The sequence below is a fragment of the Prunus dulcis genome, chromosome 1 (assembly GCF_902201215.1).
Source record: "Prunus dulcis chromosome 1, ALMONDv2, whole genome shotgun sequence".
In the NCBI taxonomy this organism is placed as follows: domain Eukaryota; kingdom Viridiplantae; phylum Streptophyta; class Magnoliopsida; order Rosales; family Rosaceae; genus Prunus; species Prunus dulcis.
The window spans coordinates 5,985,398-6,003,861 of NC_047650.1; the positions used below are offsets into that span (position 1 = coordinate 5,985,398).

The following is an 18,464-nucleotide window of genomic DNA, read 5'->3' on the forward strand; positions in this document are numbered from 1 at the left end:
TCCTCTGATAGGAAAGTGGGTACTGAGGTGGTCCCCATGTGTCTAGGGGATAGTGGGTTGATGGTTTTTATTTCGTTTCCCGCAGACGGCGCCAAACTGTTGATGCGAAAAAGTGGTTTGACACGTGTCCTCGCTCAACTTAGTGATATTATGTCTTCAGAAGGGAGTTAGTCTTCGGAAGATCGGGTTCCTGCAAAAGGATACGTTCGGTAAGACCTTGGGATACCGGTGTGGTACCGGCCGAAGACTCTCCGATGCTTAAGTAAGTACGGATTTAGAAAATATTAGATTACAGATCAAGCGGTAGCGTACCGTTGGTTTCTTCTCCCTTCCTTTTGGGGTTAGGGGTCTTCTTATATAGGCCTTGGGAGGCGTGCACTATGCTCATATTTCCGATGTGGGACTGTAGAAGCGGATTGTGGGCATGACACGTGTCCAGGTGCAAAGAGTCAAAATGTATGGCTTCGGTAGGGAACATGCCGAAGGGTTTATTGTGATAAATATTAAGAAAAATTAGGTTTTAGACATAATTAACTTTATTAATTAGTTTGTAAGATATTGGATATTTTAGTTTTAGTTTTAATACCTAGGAAAAAACTACTATTTTGGATTAGCCCAAAGAGAGGCCCAGATTCGTTGGACCAGGTAAAAAATAACAACTGATAAGACAATTCTACCATTCTTCTTAAAAAGCCTGGACAGTTAAGCACAATGGCACATGTAGTAATTTTAGGGTTGTTGGATATCATTTTGGTAAAATTAGGTGGCTTTGGTTTTATATTAATTAAGCAAAACAGTCCACGTGTTTGACAGTCATAGGTCGTTTATTTTCGGTATAAACAATATATATTTCGAAAAGAAGATCCACTTGATGAGATGTTGTTTATCACGCGTGGGAAGGTCTTGGCTTACTCCAGCAGTACTTGCGGTGAAGGCGCTATAATTCTCTTAAAAAGGGTGATTTCTATGGAGATAAACTTCAGGATTGGGTGCTCAAGACTTGTCCGGCTCCTACATTATCCAACCTCCCCATCTCAACCAAAACAGTCCAAGCTGAGACGAAAGTGGAAGTGTTTGCTCTTAAAGTCAATGATTTGAAACACGTGGTCTCTAAATTCTGGTGACTTTTCAGCATGGAGCTGAGGAACTCTAACAGCTTTGGTTTGCAGCGATCAGAACCAAGGGCAGCTTGTGTTTTGCAAATAGCATGGCGCCGCTATAAAAGAGAAAAGCTTCAACAGTCTCTCAGGTTGGCTAAAGAGGGCAGTCTTTCTGCCACTGATCACCATGTTGTCTCAGAAACACAACATAAGTAGGAATGACTAATAAACTGTTAAAGCATTGATGTAATTAAGGCAGTGTTCGAAAAATCGGCCTAGGCAGGAGGACACTGCTGACCAAACATGCTAAGCTACAGTTTCAACATTGTTATCAAGGCATTTTGTTTCAACTGCCTGCTTATTTAACCAGTGTTTGAAAAATCGGCCTAGGCGGCGCCTGAGTGCTAGGCGGCCGCCTAGGAGGGTGCCCAGAGGGTTTTATCGTGGCTCTTTAATTTCTCATGTTTTGATGATTTTAAATTCACATGTTAATCTACGATTTCAACATTATTATCAAGGCATTTTGTTTCACACTGCCTGCTCATTTAACTAGCAATTGTTTCAAAAATCGGCCTACGCGGAGCCTAGGCGCTAGGCTACCGCCTAGGCGGTCTGGGCGGGTCTGACTCAGAAAAATGAGATGATGATGATGCTATGAGAGAGAGAGAGAGAGAGAGAGAGAGAGAGAGAGAGAGAGAGAGAGAGAGAGAGAGAGAAGGATTGAAGAAGAAGATAGGTCGCGGGTTATGTGTGGGCGAGGGAGAAAGGATATAGCTCGTGTTAGTCTTAGGGTTTGAGAAGGAAAATTGCATTTATATGTAAAGGGATGTTGGCTTTCAATTGGGCCTGGGCTTAAAACACTAATAAAACCAAAAGCCCTGTATATATATATATATTATTTTGATTGGGAATTGCCCTCAGAAAATACAACATTATTAAATGGTTTTTGCATTATAAAATCACTGGAGCAACCATATAAGTAACAAATAACAAATAAGTATTATTCTATTTTTTTTTAATATATATGTATTATGGTATTTTATAATTTATATATCCAGTTATTTTGCATGATTTTGGTATAAATTTATAATATATAATACTAAATAATTATATATAATAAATAAAAAAAGAAACTCCTAGGCACCCACCTAGGCCAATTGCTCCTCTAGGGCCTAGACTGTGCCTACCACCTAGTGATTTTTCGAACATTGAGATATGCTTGTTAATTTACTTTACATTGAGATATTTTCTCCAACTGGCACCCTTCGATTTCTTTATAATATGGCTACCAACAAACTGCACTGCATATGGTCACTCCGCAAACAATCAGAAGCCAATATATAAACTGATAAAAACAACTAAAAATCATGAGAAGTTGATATAATAACCTACATAGCTAAGTTAAACTAAATGTTTGATCATAACGACTCCAATCCGTTGCTTTCAGGATTTAATAAGTCCCTCATTTTGTCATTAAAAAAATTTTACATTAAAGAATGGAAAAAAACTGAGTGAGTATTGGCGCTAAAATTCTATTATTTATTTCACGTAATTTATTCTCTTTTAGCTTTGATTTACTTAATTTCATGCTACTTAGCTTTGATTTTATTCATATGATGATTGCCGTTCAATCTCGATCAATCTCTACTGTATTATTTGATAAGCAAAATTCAAAGAAATCGAACCCATAAATATTGTAATGGAAATACAAAATTCTGCAGAAGAAAAAAAAAACCAAATATTATACATACATAGCGATATATAAGAGATGAGGCTTGTATGTTTATGCTTGTTCAATCACAATCACATAAGAATATCCCAAATATCACCTCCTGCTTTTTTAGCTTCAACCAAATTGCCATAGTGATAGTGTTGTGAGGAGATGAGACTTGCAGTCATGAAAAAGAGATTCGAATTCGGAACCTCTTTCAACATTGAGAAGAGATCTGTTAGTGTCACTAAACTAAAAGCTAGTTTGTGTGGTATATATATTTCTAATTATGCTGCTTTGCCCAAGAAAAATACAGATTTTCTTCCAATTATAATATGCACTGATAAATGTACAGAATCTACACCATTTCAGGTTTTTAAACGAGAAAAGTAGATTTAACCATATGGAAGCACTCTAGATATGGCATGGAATTTGGATTTTGTTTATATATAGATCCGTTTTTTATGGCTGTAGATATCTTCTCTGATTTCCTTTCATATATGTCACCGTGATGTTTTGGTGCCTTTGGTTCTATAAAAACACACACGCTTTACAAGAAGTGACAATCATACGAAAAGCAAAAAAGAGCCAAAGAAGACAGTAATTTATCCAAGATGGCTAAGCCCTCCTCAACCACTTATTTCATTCTCCTCCTTGCGTTAACCACAGGTGTATATACACTTATTGTTCCTAAATCTTGCCCTAATCTCTACTTTCTCTTTTAATTGAATCCACTGTGTGCTGGTCAATTTATCATTTGGCTTTGTTAATGCTAATTCCAATTCATTATGGAGATTCAACGTTACTCTTTGGTACTTTCCAGAGAATCGAACTCTTGACATATCCTAAACATAACTCATTATCCCAAATGCCGTCCCTCGCCAGTAGTACTTGGGCTAACCCAAGGACCTGATATTGAACTTTTTCTTTTCTTAATATTATAAAACGACTCTAAATGAGATGGAAGAATGCGTATGGATTTTTAATAAAGGAATTAGATAATAAAGCAAGGATTTTCCAGGCAAGAAGAGAGTTAATTAATCCATTGCTATATATGCCTTTTTGCAGTTTTTGACAACAAGGTAAAGGGAGACTTATGCTCTGAGGTTTTGGGTGGTTGTCTTGACTGCCAATCAAGGTGTGAATCCCAATTCAATTCAACTTGAATCGATTCAACATATCACATCCTCAGCTTAGCACCCGAATACGCATAGACACTCATTATAAGGATAGATAATATTGTAACAAAATCCATAACCTTTCAGAGGTCCAGCAAATCTCATGGTGCAATTCGAATTGCAACATTGATAGTTGCAGGCAAAGCTGCATGGACCTATACCCAGATTGCATGTCTTGTATTTTGGTGGCGGTTGAGAGCATTTGTAGAAGCAATTGCATGACGGAGGATCAGAGGTTTTATCACAAACCCCTTAACCACGAGGATGCTGGGACTTACGTCTTTTCTTGCAGCTTTTATCACATGCTCCCAAATCTTCAGAGCATAAGTCTCCCTTAACCATGTGATCAAAATGTAATAAAAATGAGATACCAAAGTCAGCACAACTTTCAACAAAATCTACTAGTTTGTTTAACTGAACCATCAAAATGTAATAAAAAAGTAATCCAAGTAATCAAATTCATTCTATTTTTAAGATCTTATTCTCGATTCTACTCACAGTCTAATCTTTGTTAGAATGTCAATATCCAATTCATAATCAATTGGTAATTGGTGCGGAGTCCCAAGATCTTTTAAGCATTTACGCTAGCCTTTCATTTTTCGATAAAGGATACTCTCTCAACACGCCCCTCATGTGTGGGCTCTTTTAAACCTAACATATGGATATCACAAGGTTCAGCTGACCCTCCTCATCATGCCTTAGCCTTTATTATCAAAAGGAAATGTTTGTGCTAGTTACTATAGTGGGGGCAACTTTATATAAGCGATGATATTGTGGGAGAGACTCTACTAGATGACTTGTACTCCAACACTTGGTGAAATTTTTCTCCTCTAGCTAGATGGAAGGTTTGGACCAAAGCCACCACACCTACCTTCAAAACCACCAACTCATCAATCTCTCTCTTGCGCAAAGCATGACAAGATCAATCAAGTAAGTATAGGAGAGATGATAGATGATATTGCGTGCGCATCTTCCGTACTAAACAGAGTTATAAATATTTTCGCTCCGCCATTGTGTGGGCACATGCACTGTTAGGCCAAGCACGCAGATAATCAGGCTATGATATATATCATATTAGATTGTGAGAATCCAACTCAAAATCACGTTAGCAATGGATGAATATATTGTTAATAGTCTTGAAAAAGACTATGTTAGGCTTCGATCTTTTGATGTGCGATATAATACTCTTAATAGTCTTGACATAAACTTGTGAAAGGTTTCTGGAAAGCAGAGAAAGAATCGGATTGTAGTTAGTTATTCTTAAGTTTTTGTCACTATTGCGTGTTGCACTTTTTTTTGTTAGCCCATCCCAAAGTGCTTTAGTGCATTCCAAATGAAATCAGCTGAAATTGTCACTTTTTAAGGGAACTACCACTCATGTGAAATCTATTTTCACCTACTTCACAGTATTTGCGGCAACCAAATGAAACCTCTTCTTTTTTCATAATTTTCTCTTGTTATAAATCGGGCTTATAAAAACCAATACCATATAGTCTGCCACATCCACTAAGAATATCTGTACATGCCACTCAAATTTTCAAAAAGCAAAACAATGGTGGTGAAAATCAAAGGCTGCTATGTACTGAAACCCTCTACACCAACGTTGCAAGGTACCCTAGCTCTCTCAGAATGGGACCAAGTTGGCACCATAACTCATGTTCCCACTATCTACTTCTACAAACCAGACCAAACCTTTGCCGCACAACCTGACACTATAGCCAACATCCTCAAAGACTCATTAAGCCGTGCACTGGTGCCATTCTATCCTCTGGCAGGTCGATTGCGTTGGATTGGCGGTGGCCGTCTCGAGCTCCATTGCAATGACATGGGGGTTCCGTTCATTGAGGCTGAGTCTGATTCGAAACTCGATGACTTTGGTGACTTCTCTCCTTCTCCAGAATATGACAATCTTATCCCCACTGTAGACTACACCCTCCCAATTCATGAACTTCCTATATTGCTTGTACAATTGACTAGGTTCAAGTGTGGTGGTCTTAGTCTTAGCTTGACTATTTCACATGCTGTTGTTGATGGGCAAAGTGCATTGCATTTCATTTCTGAGTGGGCTAGGCTTGCAAAGGGTGAGCCAATTGGAGTAATGCCATTTCTGGATCGAAAAGCATTTCAAGATCGAACACTCCCAGCTGGAAATACTCTAGGGCTTGACCACTCAGAGTTAGACCATCCACCCCTTTTGCTCGGCCAATCGGATAATATCGAGGAGAGGATGAAGAGGACTACTGTGGCCATGTTGAAGCTTACCAAGCAACAAGTTGAGAAACTTAAGCGAATGGCAAACGAGGGGAATGATTACAAGAATTCTGGCACTAAGCGGGCTTACACACGGTATGAGACCGTGGCAGGGCACATATGGAGATGTGCGTCTAAGGCTAGAGTTCACAGAAATGAACAACCTACTGCGATGGGGGTTTGCGTCGATTCGAGGAGTCGTATGCAACCCCCATTGCCCCAAGGATACTTTGGAAATGCAACATTTGATGTGATTGCTACAAGTCTTGCTGGCGACTTAGGGTCCAAGCCATTAGGGTATGCGTCGAGCAGAATAAAGGAGGCAATCGAGAAAGTGACGAATGATTATGTGCTGTCTGCCATTGATCACTTCCGAAACCAGCCGGACTTGACTAGGTTTCAAGACCTTCATGCTCTAGGGAGTGATCAAGGGCCTTTCTATGGAAACCCTAATCTTGGGGTTGTGAGCTGGTTGACACTGCCTATATATGGGCTTGACTTTGGATGGGGAAAGGAAATTTATATGGGTCCTGGACCGCATGATTTTGATGGGGATTCCTTACTACTTCCAAGTCCTAATGGAGATGGTTCTATAGTTCTGGCTTTGTGTCTACAAGTGGCGCATATGGATGCTTTCAAGAAGCATTTCTACGAAGATATTATATAAATAACTTGTGCCAAGACCAGATATATATTGTCTACGTTAAAATAAAGAACAGATATATGCAAAATAATATAATTACCAAGTACTATGGCTTTAGCCTACATATATCAACTTAATTGGTCTGTATTGAGAAATTATTTCCCTAGTTAATTGTAATTCAAATAATTTTAGTACACAAATGGAAGTATCATAACCCTTTATAATTGTAATTGGGAAATTTGCATGAATACCATCTCAATTTTTAGGCATGTGTGCCATTACCACCTGAACTTTTATTTTTTTATTTTTAAGCACCTGAACTTTGTAGAGTGTTGCAATCCACTACCTACATCTAATTCCGTTATAATTTCCGTTAAGTGGAAGGTCGTTTTCATTAGTTCACTAAAAAACTAATTTTAAAAAACATAGTTTTAAAAATAAAAAAGAAGGGATATAAAAGCAGAGACAGAATGGAGACTCTGGCAGTGTTTGGCGGAGCAAGTCTAGGCCTCATCATTTGGCCCGCGGGCTCATGGCCCGATGGGGGCCCGCCCGGCCCATCAAAAAAAGCCCCGCCCGGTCTGTTATGGGCTTTGAGATGGCCAGGCCTGCCTTGGGCCTGGCTAGGCTTGGGCTTGGGTGTCTAAAGCCCGGCCTGGCCCATTGGCCCGCCTGATTAAGCCCAAGAAAGCTCGGCCCGGCCCTGCCCGCCCATAAAAACCTGGGCCGTTAGGCCCGCATACGTATATAATTATGTATAAATAAGAGTTTAGGTTTATGATTATATCACTTAAATCACATATATAATTTGTTTCATTTCATTTACTTTTATTTACTTATTCCTAGTTTATAATTGGATGATTAGCACATTAATTTGTGTCAATTATTAATTCAACAATTATATATATGTATATATATATAAATAAATAAGATGAACAACATATCACATCACCAAATATAATCATATCACGAAACATAATTGTACCACCAAATATAATCATGCTTTTCTTATACACATCACCAAATATTTACATATTTATTCATGCCATCCTTTAAAAAAATATTTTTTTTGATACTTATTATTTTTAAAAATTATTTCTTAAAACGTATTACGATCTAATTATGTAATAACCTCAAAAATAATACTTGGTTTTATTATTTTTGTGGAAAATTTTATAAGTTGTATGACTTTATTGGGTGTTTTATGAATTTGATTTGATGTGAAAATATTGGAATCAAGTGAGTTTAATCTCAAATTTGGACTAAAATGCCCTTATGATTAAGTTTATGATTTTTTTTAATGAAGTAGGGCCCGTTTAGGCCCGGCCTGTTGGGCTTAGCTAGGCCCGGCGCGATGGGCTTTCTCAAGTCCGGCTCATAGGTTAGACTCGGGCTTTGAATTTTCTAAAAAAACTCAGCCCGACTCAGCCCAAACCTATTAAATTTGGGCTGAACTAGCCCGACCCGGTCCATTGACGAGCCCTAAGCAAGTCCATGTGTTTCCTCACCCTTCAACGCTCAGCAGCTGAGAGAATCTGCAGCTTATCTTACGACCACCACATGAATAACCGTTTTCTCATATTTCCCATCTCATCCTCATGCTAAAAGCCTCACCAAACCTCGCAACTTTCTTCCCCACTTGGCTGCTTCATTGGAACAAGTTGATGAGACATACAAAATGGTGAAAGCTGATGGTGTTCAGCATGCACTTGTGGGAGAGATAATCTCAAGGTTTGAGAAGAAGGGGTTTGATAATCCAAGAGACAAAAGCAGAGTGTTTGTGGTCGGGTGTGGTGGGGGAAAGGGTTTAGGGTAATGCGTATAATTAGGTTAATTTTTTTTTTTTTTTTTTTATAATTATGTTTCTTTATAATTCTTTTTAGTAACTTAATTGACGGAAATACCCTTAAATTTAATGGAAATTTTAACGGAATTAGACATAAGTGTTGGGCTACAACACTTTACAAAGTTTAGGTGGTTAAAAATAAAAATTAAAAGTTCAGGTAGTAATAACGCACATACCTAAAAGTTCAAATGGTATTTATGTAAATTTCTCATTGTAATTATACTACCAAATTCACAATAACTATACAAGTCTCAGGTCAACAGTTCGAGCTTATGATTCTTGGGCTCAAGGCCCGAGGATCGAGTTCATTCGGTGATTGAGGTTTGGGGCTAGACTTCAGAATTTTAAGGATCATGGATGGATGAGTTTGGGTCATAGCCTGCAACTCAACTATGCAGGGCAGTAGGATTGCAAAATAAGGCCCAAGGCAAAGAGTATAGAAGTCATTCTATAGTGAGGGTCTTATTAGATGAGGCCCTATTTCTTAACTATTAGTTTGATCCAACAATTAAGAGATAAGATCTCGTCCAATTTTTTAGTTTTTTTTTTTTTCTCTTTACCTTTTGGGGAGGGGGAAAGAAGAGGAGCGTTTTAAAATGGTAATAAAACAAAATATAAGATCTAAATGGCATAAATTATTACCACAGATATTCTTCCTCAGAATTGACACGATATAATATGAACAAAATTATTGATTAAGGGATTTTCCATTAAAACCAGAATCACATTTATTATTTCTTAATTCAAAATTATTTTTTTGGGGTCAAAATTTCTTAATTCATTATGACACTCTTCACAGAAAGTAAACCCCCAAAATTCTGTCATTGTCTATAAATAATTAAATACCAAACATATGAACCCCACAGCTACAGACATGAAGATGGCTGCTTCTCACATCATCATTGTCCTCGTTGTATTCACTGCAGGTATATTTTATCAGCTGGGCTTGCATGATTTCTGCATGTGTATATGGAAGTTTTGCTGTCTTTTTTTTTTAATATGTTTGCACTTCCAACTTTTATTTTCATGCTTTGATTCTTCTTTTGTTTACTCGATCGAAAATCACCCCAAATCAACGAACAAGAGTATGGGTGCCTTGCCTTCTACTATGTGGCTTGACGATCCAAATTGTTTGTTGTTTATTTTATGAGTCAATTCTTTTGTTTATTTGTTTGCTTGTTTTTCATTTGCCATTGAGAGTAAAATTCTACGAACTAATTCATCTAGGATGATGGTATTAGGGACCCTGATGCCTATAGTGAAAGGTGACATTTGCACAGAAGATTTGGGTGCATGCGATGATGGCTGCAATTCAAGGTGCACATCTGCACATCCTGGGGCTAAGGCCGGTTGCGATTTGAACAACACCACCCCAGTTTGCAGATGCTACTTCGACTGTCCACCTCCAACTCCACCGCCATACTCAAAAACTTGCAAACTGAGTTTGGGAATATGGGGAGAAAACTGCTCTGACAAGGACTGCAACTCAGAGTGTGCTGCTAAATATCCTGGACCCCAACAAGGAATGGGGTACTGTTATAGCGTTGGAGCTCCTTTTTATACTTCTTGTTTTTGTCAATACAAGTGTTAGCTTTCAGCAGCTTGATTGATTTCATTGTCGCCAACAAAATATTACCATTCACTACTTGTTGGCACCTGTTGCATATTTCTGCTATTTATAATTATTTATTTATTTTGAATTCGAAATTTATTTATAATTATTCTTAAAAAATTATTGTGAAATGTTATGTTGGTTCTCTTGTTTTTTTTTTTTTTAACACACACATATATCATAGAAGCTTGATGTAAGAACCCAAAACAAAATATCTAAAAAGAAAGAAAATATCTAAAAAGTAAGGAAAATATCTTCTAACAAAAAAACTATTTTGCCCTCGCATTAATTAATAGGGGAAAATTGACTTTTTGATCGGAAAAGAATTTGGCAATTCCGTTTATGCCATTGCGTAGAGCACGGCGAAACGAGTCCGTAGACACGGAGTAGACCCGAATCGGAGCTAAAACGAAGAAGATATGGTCTAAAACCCGCGAAGAGCAAAACTGTAATTTGGCCAAAAAGTCAGATTTTTATCCCCACCCTCTCTCCTCTCCCCCGTCAGTTTTTCCTCTCTCTTTTCTCTCTCCTCCCGCGCGACTTGGCCGTGCGACCCTTCACCTTCTCGGCGACGGCCCGGCCACCACAGGCCGAGCTGATCTCCGCCGTGGGTACCATCGGGTCCGCCTCCCTCTTGCCGTCACGACCTGACCGACCTCCACCCGTGGGCCGCCCGGAGTTGATCGGAAAACCATGTTTTCCGACGGAGGTTCGCCCGAGTTCATCCGAACTTCCAGCTCAAAATTCTCCTTCGTTTCTCCACCAAATTGATCGAGTAAGGTATGGTTTCTCAGCTATTTTTCGTGTTCTAGCTGATGGATGTATGGGTTTCGATCGATTTTAGCTCTAAAGCGATCAATTTTCGACTTGAAATTTGGCCAAAACTTCGGCTGCCAAAAACTACTATTTCCGGTCACTTTTTGGGGTATGTCCAAGAACAAAAGTGACTCCAAATGGGGTGATTTACCTAGGGTAGGAGTTTGGAGTCTTGGTTTCGAGATTTTTCGGCCACCCAGTATCGCTTTAGACACCCAAATCTGCTCACGCGTGCTGGGGCGCGTGGGCGAGGGTGGTGAAGTAATTCTGTACAGTTTTGTGAGCCTGGTGTCGTCACGAGCGCGTAGGATTTCGCGGATCTCAATTCGGAGTCCGTTTGAGCCCCGAAACGGATTTTCCATATCGCGTGATCCGTGGGTGCAGTGTCGTCAAATCGTCGGATCGCGCTAAATTTCGGATATGTCGGTCTACATGATGACAGGATTGTGTAGGATTCGACGGATTGTGAATCGGAGTCCCGAATACTCCGGAATCGCGAACCCTAGGGCTAGGGTTTGGATTTCAAGCGATAACGCGATTTTGGCTAATCCGACCGTCCGTTTCGGACCAAAATCGCAGAACATGGTTCCTTCTCTGTAAGGAACCTTCAGAGGAGCCCAGATTGGCCATCGGAGACCGTGGACCCACCGGGTCCCGGATCGGCCGTTCTGGCAGCTTATCGCTTATTGAGGTTTCGGGTCTCTTAAGGCCGGTCTAACTGTCTAAAAAGCTAAGGTGAGCATATGAGTAACCTGAAACGAGTACACGTATTTCTAGGAGCTGGGGGCAGGGTGTTTAGTTGAAATTCTTTTTATTCCGCGGTTTATTAATTTAATGTTTATGGGTAATCAGGCACCAGAAGCCCGACAGGACTGCAAAAGAGACCTTCAAGGGGTCCAAATTTGCTCGGACCATCTGTGAGTGGACTCTCTTTCATGAAAGATTTTATATAAATAATTTATATAGAAAATTTCTTATAAATAAGAATTCTTAAGTGATTTTATGTTGATTTTATATAAATAAGGTTATCTGAATATACTCTCGTATTTGATCTTGAATAAGTATTATAGCAAGTGTTCCAACCATGAATCGTAGCGTAAGATGTCTTTACTTTTATATTACTCAGTTGAGCAGCAGATTTGAGGTTTATGATACAAAATTCACAGTTGAACTCTGATTTATCAGATTTATCATATTACAGAGAATTATCAGGTTTTTCTAAATTTATTTTTCAAAGAAAACCACCGTGTACCCATTACTTTTGGTGATTACCCAGAGTCGGACCGATGTCTACGGACATCCAGTCTGATTATAGTTCAGTCAGTGCACTTGACTTTGCCTCACGAGTTACGGGGACGCTCGGACCGTGAGTGCCAGGATTTGCGGCTCGGCAAACTTGGTGTCCCGAGACCTGCCAGGATTGCGGCTCGGCTGACTCTGTGTCCCCGAGACCTGCCAGGATTGCGGATCAGGCTGACTACGGTCCCCTGCATCCTGCCAGAGCGACTCGAGTTGACTTGGTGTCATCGAGGAATCTGCCGGCGGGACAGGCTGATCATAGTCCCCTGATTTCGCCAGTTTGCGGCTCGGGTGGACTGCGTGGCGCCCGAGACCTGCCAGGGGAATTGACGGATATGACAGGGGTACAAATAGGTGGTACTTTCAAAGGATTTTCAGCTCTTTTATTCAGTTATGATTTTTAGCTATTTCAAACCAGTTTCTTTGATATTTGCGCATTTTGTATCTTTATATAATTGTTCAGTTTTACGAAGCTATAGGATTACAATTATATTTATATTCAGATGAAAACATTATATTAAACACAGGTGAACTTTAGCCTTACTTATCAAGTTATTTTTTTTTAATGGGGGTTATTATGTTTATAAAATTGTTTTCAAGAACTTATTATTGTCCACTCACATTTTAACCTTGTTTTTCACCCCCAGGCCGTAGAAGTACGCGGGATCCACCACCGGGCCATTCATAGCTTCCGCGCCATCAAGTAAAGTAGAGTTTGAAGAGAATCCTTGAAACCTTGAAACTTTAGAAAATGCTCTGATATCTAGTTTTAGTGGCAAACTGGAATTGAGATCTGTCACTTGAGATATTCTGGCAGTTGGTGTGAATTTATTGATTATTTAACTGGTGAAAAATTTTGGGATTGGTTAAAATACAGGGGAGACTCTGCCGAAATTTCGACAGAAGTCCAAGGGAAATCTGAAAAGAATTTGAGACGAGAAGAGTAAAAAGGTCATTTGTGCCCGACATTCGTCAGGTGTCGAACACGCATAGGATCTGGCCCGAATTCCAAAGCGGAAATTGGGTCGGGTCCTGTCACTTGAACCCAAGACCACTTGGAAGCATGACAAAGGAATAAGTCAATCCAACTAGCACCCCTTGATTGAAAAGTTATATCGGTTTTGTTGAAGTGAATAGTCGTAAATTTTGATTAAAGGGTTAAGTAAAAGTGTTATATATATATATATATGTATATATATAAAGCTTTCATAGAGGGATCTCTCAAATAAGCTTATTTGAGAGACATACTTGTAGGGCTCACTTCGCATTGTATTTCACTAATCCAAACCGTCTGTTTTTTTAGAAATCATTCAAGGATCATCTCTACAAAAAATCACTTGAATCCAATATCATTTGACCACTCAATTGAGTTATTTAAATTTTAGCACTTTCTTGAAACACTGTGTTCATTGATTTTGTAGGACACTATTGGATGTTGAAATGATTTCCGATTTGTCTAATTTTTTGCAACGATGATCTATGAATGTAGACTTAAAAAACAAATGTTTTGAATCATTGGAAAAAAATTCGTAAAACACCCTAAAGGTGTCTCTCAAATAAAATTATTTGATAAATCCCTCAATAAAAGGAAACTATATATATGAATTTCTATTCCTTACTGCATCGATAACCCAGTGTCTTCTCTTCTTCTTCCTATCTTAGTGCTACAGAGGAATTTGACTCTAAGCATTGTGTATGCCAGATTAATTGCACTGAATCGATTGAAACCAAGTCGATTGGCAAATCAATTTGGTCGGTGCCGGTTTTGGGATTTTGGACAACTGACTTGGTCGGTTCGGTTGGCGACGCGGGACTCTCGATTTTCGAACCAATTCTTTCCCCAAACTACTTCACATACAAATGCAACGGGTATATGGAAAGTACAAAAGGAAGCACGTAACTAGCCAAAAAAGAATATTTAACAAATATATATGAATAGTATGTTAAGATAATAAATTCTTTTTGAATTTGTCTTTTACAATGTGTTTCGTTGTTATATTTTTATGCACAAATTCTCATTTTTAAATGGACCACTCAAAAGTCTATGAAAGTCATTTGAAGTCTATAAAAATCCATTGACCTCGGTGGTAGAAGTCCAACAAACTCCACAAAGAATTCAATCAAAATCAATGTGACGACTATAAATGTCAATATAAGAATCAACAAACTCAGCAAAAGTTTAAAATTCATTGAATGATAATATGGATACGGCATGGTTAATAACATTTATTCTTGTATATGAGGTCTTGTGTTGGATTCCATTATCTTTTACGTGTCACTGTAAATAATTTCATAATAATTTTTAATTTGTTATTATAAGAGCAGTTCCATCAATTAGCTAGAGCTGAGGCAAGTGGGGCCCAAGAAGAAATTAGCTAGGACTTTGTGGTAGTGAAAAAAATATATGTGTACGAAAATGTGAAGAAATTAACTTTAAAAGAGTAAAACTTGAAATTCGGCAACTTTGTGGTAGCAAAGTGAAAAATATCCACACACACATATATATACACACCAAGAGCTTTCATTGAGGGATCCTTCAAATAAGTTTATTTGAGGGATACCTTCATAGGGCCCACTCCATATTATATTCCACTAATCCAAATTGTCTATTTGGTAGACACTCATTCAAAGATCATCTCTACAAAAAATCACATGAATCTGATATCATTTGACCACTTAATTGAATAATTGAAATTTTAGTACTTTCTTGAAACACCGTGTTCATTGATTTTGTATGACACAATTGGATATTTAAACTTTTTCCGATTTGTCTAATTTTTTGTAAAGATGATCTATTAATGTAGACTTAAAAAATAGATGATTTCGATTGTTAAAAAAAATATTTGTAAGAGACCCTAAAGGTGTAACAAATCGAATAATTTGACCAAATTTGAGCAATTCCATTCTTAAACATTGGGAGGTCATTTCGATGATATTTGAATCTCAATATTATTCTATATGTTATTTTATATTTTCTTTTATAAACATTTGAAATTAAAGTAAATTAGAAAAAGAATACAAAGATCGATCATTGTTGGCCAATCTGATCATGCCTATATTACAAAACTGGCTCCAAAGCCTGGCTTCCTTGGCCTCTAGACATTGAAAATGAAAATTTATGAATGAATTTTAAATTATTTAAGAAGATATAAAATTGTCTCCTACGTGGAGTTTTTTTTGGGTGTGGTGTGTTTGGGCCACTTTTTTACTATGGTGCCATCCCATATGCAATGAGTTCCCTCTTATCGATACTCGAAAATAATCGTCTTGCACCTCGGAAGTGCATATAACGACTTTTCTGGAATGCTTGTAGAACTATGATTAGTACGAGAAAACATATTATGCTACTTTCAATTTGTACAGGCCATTTCATGGACACAAACTAGCATGACTTTATAGCATGGAAAATATCCAACTAAACACATTGCCAGTGACGAGTTCATCTCAATTTCTAGATAGTAAGATTTATCACCATACAAAAACTCCACTAGCATACTAGTTTGAACTAGGAATCACTGCATAGAATACTAGCTAGAATCTAGAATCCAACGTAGATTTCTCAATCCTATTCATACAATTACCGGAATCCATAACCTTCATCATGTGTTGCCCTCTCCCTTATCTTCAGATGAATCCAAAGCACGTTTCTTCATCATCTCGATATATTCAATATTATAGCAATGTTATTGTAATATTTTGGTCAAATGTTGTTGAAGGATGTGAGAAATTATCGACATCAATATTATCAATAGTTATACAATATATATATGTATAGATACGTTCTAAAATATCCTAAACTCGAAAAAACGATAATATCGATGATATTTCTTCGATATTCTCGATATTTTAGTCCTTGAAGAAAACAATTTAGCAATTTACCACCTAAACTTCAATTTTGGTGCAAAAAACTAAATTTTTTCAACACACCCCTAATAATCCAGATGGTATATGTGCAAAATTCCCATAATGAAATTTTAAGAAAAAAGGTAATAGTGTGAGCATTTCTTTTTGGAACTTGGAAAGAGAGGGAATGGACCAACGTCTTAAATGATAAAAAATATCAATATATAATATCTAAATGGTAAAAAATATCAATCTATAATATCAAAATGGCATAAATTTTAAAATATGACACAATTATTGAGTAAGGGATTTTCCATTAGAACCATGATCACATTTATTATTTCTTAATTAATTACGACACTCTCTTCATCATGGAAAAAAATTCCCAAATTTTCTTTTTCTTTATAAATAGTTAGATAGAAAGGATGAGAATCACACAGTAAACACTCCGACATAGGAATTTTATGAAGATGGCTACTCTCTCTCGATTTTCTTGCATCATCATTGTTCTCCTTGTCTTCACTGCAGGTATATTTTTTCATTTGGGCTTGCATGATTTTTTACAAATGTGTATGTTGAAATTTTACTTTGGGGATCAATAAAAGCTAACTAATTAAGCGTAGAGATTTTTCCACTCTCTTTTTCCTGTTTGCACTCCAACAATTGTTTTTATCTGTTAATTCTTCTTCTTATTTATAAAAAAAAATAAAATTGGTTTTCATTTAGCATTGATATTAAATAATTAATACTACCTAATCTAAGCTGATGTTTTATAGGGACCCTAATGCCCATGGTGAAAGGTGACGTTTGCACAGAAGATGTAGGCACATGTGGTGATGACTGCAGTTCAAGGTGCGCATCTGCACATCCTGGGGCGAAGGCTGCCTGCGTTTTGAACAACAACATCCCAGTTTGTAGATGCTACTTCGACTGTGGACCTCCAGTCCCACCGCCATACTCAAAAACTTGCAAATTAAGCTTGGGAATATGGGGTGAGAGGTGCTCTGAGAAGGACTGCAACTCACTGTGTGCTGCCAAATATCCTGGACCCCAACAAGGAATGGGATACTGTTATAGTGTTGGAGCTCCTGTTTATACTTCTTGTTTTTGTCAATACAAGTGTTAGCTTTCAGCACAAGGATTATGGACATTCAAATAAAGGGGCTAATTAATTTCATTGTGGCCAACAAAATATACATGATTTATTTTCTTTCTTTATATTTTTCTTTGAATTTTTATGAGTGTCGCTATTATCATCCACTAGCTCTAATGTGGAGTCCCAAGTGCCTTATTGAGCAAATTTCTCAAGTGGTTCCCGAACTTTTGAAAAGTCCTCATTTTAATCCTCAAACTACTCTAAAATCAATCAATGTGTGATCCTTCGTCTTTCGGTCTACACATCAATTTGATCCTTCATGTCGCAGTACGACAAAATTGTCTTTAAATTTAATCACATGACCAACTTTAAATAGGTACTTTCATAAGAATATAAGCTCATTTTAGTTCTTAAACTCATAGTTTTGCTCAATAAGGCCATATTCTCTCTATTTAAGGTTTTATATTTGGGTTCCATCAAGGAGAACAGATAGTCTTGTTGAAAAAATACGTTGAATTTATTTTTGTCATGAGGGGATAAATTGTATTTCGAAGGAAATACAGCTTTAAAGTTAGTCAACGAATATTTGATGGAATGCGACAAGAGGGACCAAACTAATGCGTGGACCAAATTAAGGACCACATTGATTAATTTTAAAATTTGAGGACTTCAATGATCCAAGCCACCTATTTTTCAAGTCCTTGTTCATAGATCATCATATGACGTCCGCATCATAATAATGTTCTGCCGTCCGCACAAGAGAACTTCTATATATACGCATAATAATCCAAGCTGCCTATTTCTGCCTTGTTCAAGACTAGGTTGCTTGCTGCTATTGCATCTATTTATATACTTTTGCTCTTTTTTACCTAATGCTTGTATTCACGCTGTGAATCTTTTAACTGAGAGCTAGCTCCTCTAACTCTTCATCTCTGTGGCACCCTTGATCTCTGTACAACTCCTCATTTGAGAGCGCAGCTAGTGATGACGATGAAGGGACTGAAGCGTTTGACTTGGGTTGAATGAAGCGTTGGGTTTTGTTCTTTGTTTTTTCTTTTCTTTTAGGCCAT

General features: G+C 37.7%; 1 protein-coding gene and 1 pseudogene across 1 annotated transcript; both read left to right on the forward strand.

Moving 5' to 3' along the window:
- The window catches only part of LOC117628958, a 17,503-nt pseudogene extending 16,187 nt beyond the window's left edge, over positions 1-1,316 (forward strand).
- Positions 1,317-5,512: 4,196 nt separating this feature from the next.
- On the forward strand, positions 5,513-6,909 carry LOC117616156 (spermidine hydroxycinnamoyl transferase-like). Its single transcript, XM_034345381.1, has one exon. The coding sequence runs from the start codon at positions 5,542-5,544 to the stop codon at positions 6,904-6,906; it is 1,365 nt and encodes a 454-aa protein (XP_034201272.1). The 5' UTR covers positions 5,513-5,541; the 3' UTR covers positions 6,907-6,909.
- The last annotated feature ends 11,555 nt before the right edge of the window (positions 6,910-18,464 follow it).

Coding starts and splice junctions, on each gene's coding strand:
- LOC117616156 (XM_034345381.1), top strand. CDS start 5,542: ATGGTGGTGAAAATCAAAGGCTGCTATGTACTGAAACCCTCTACACCA.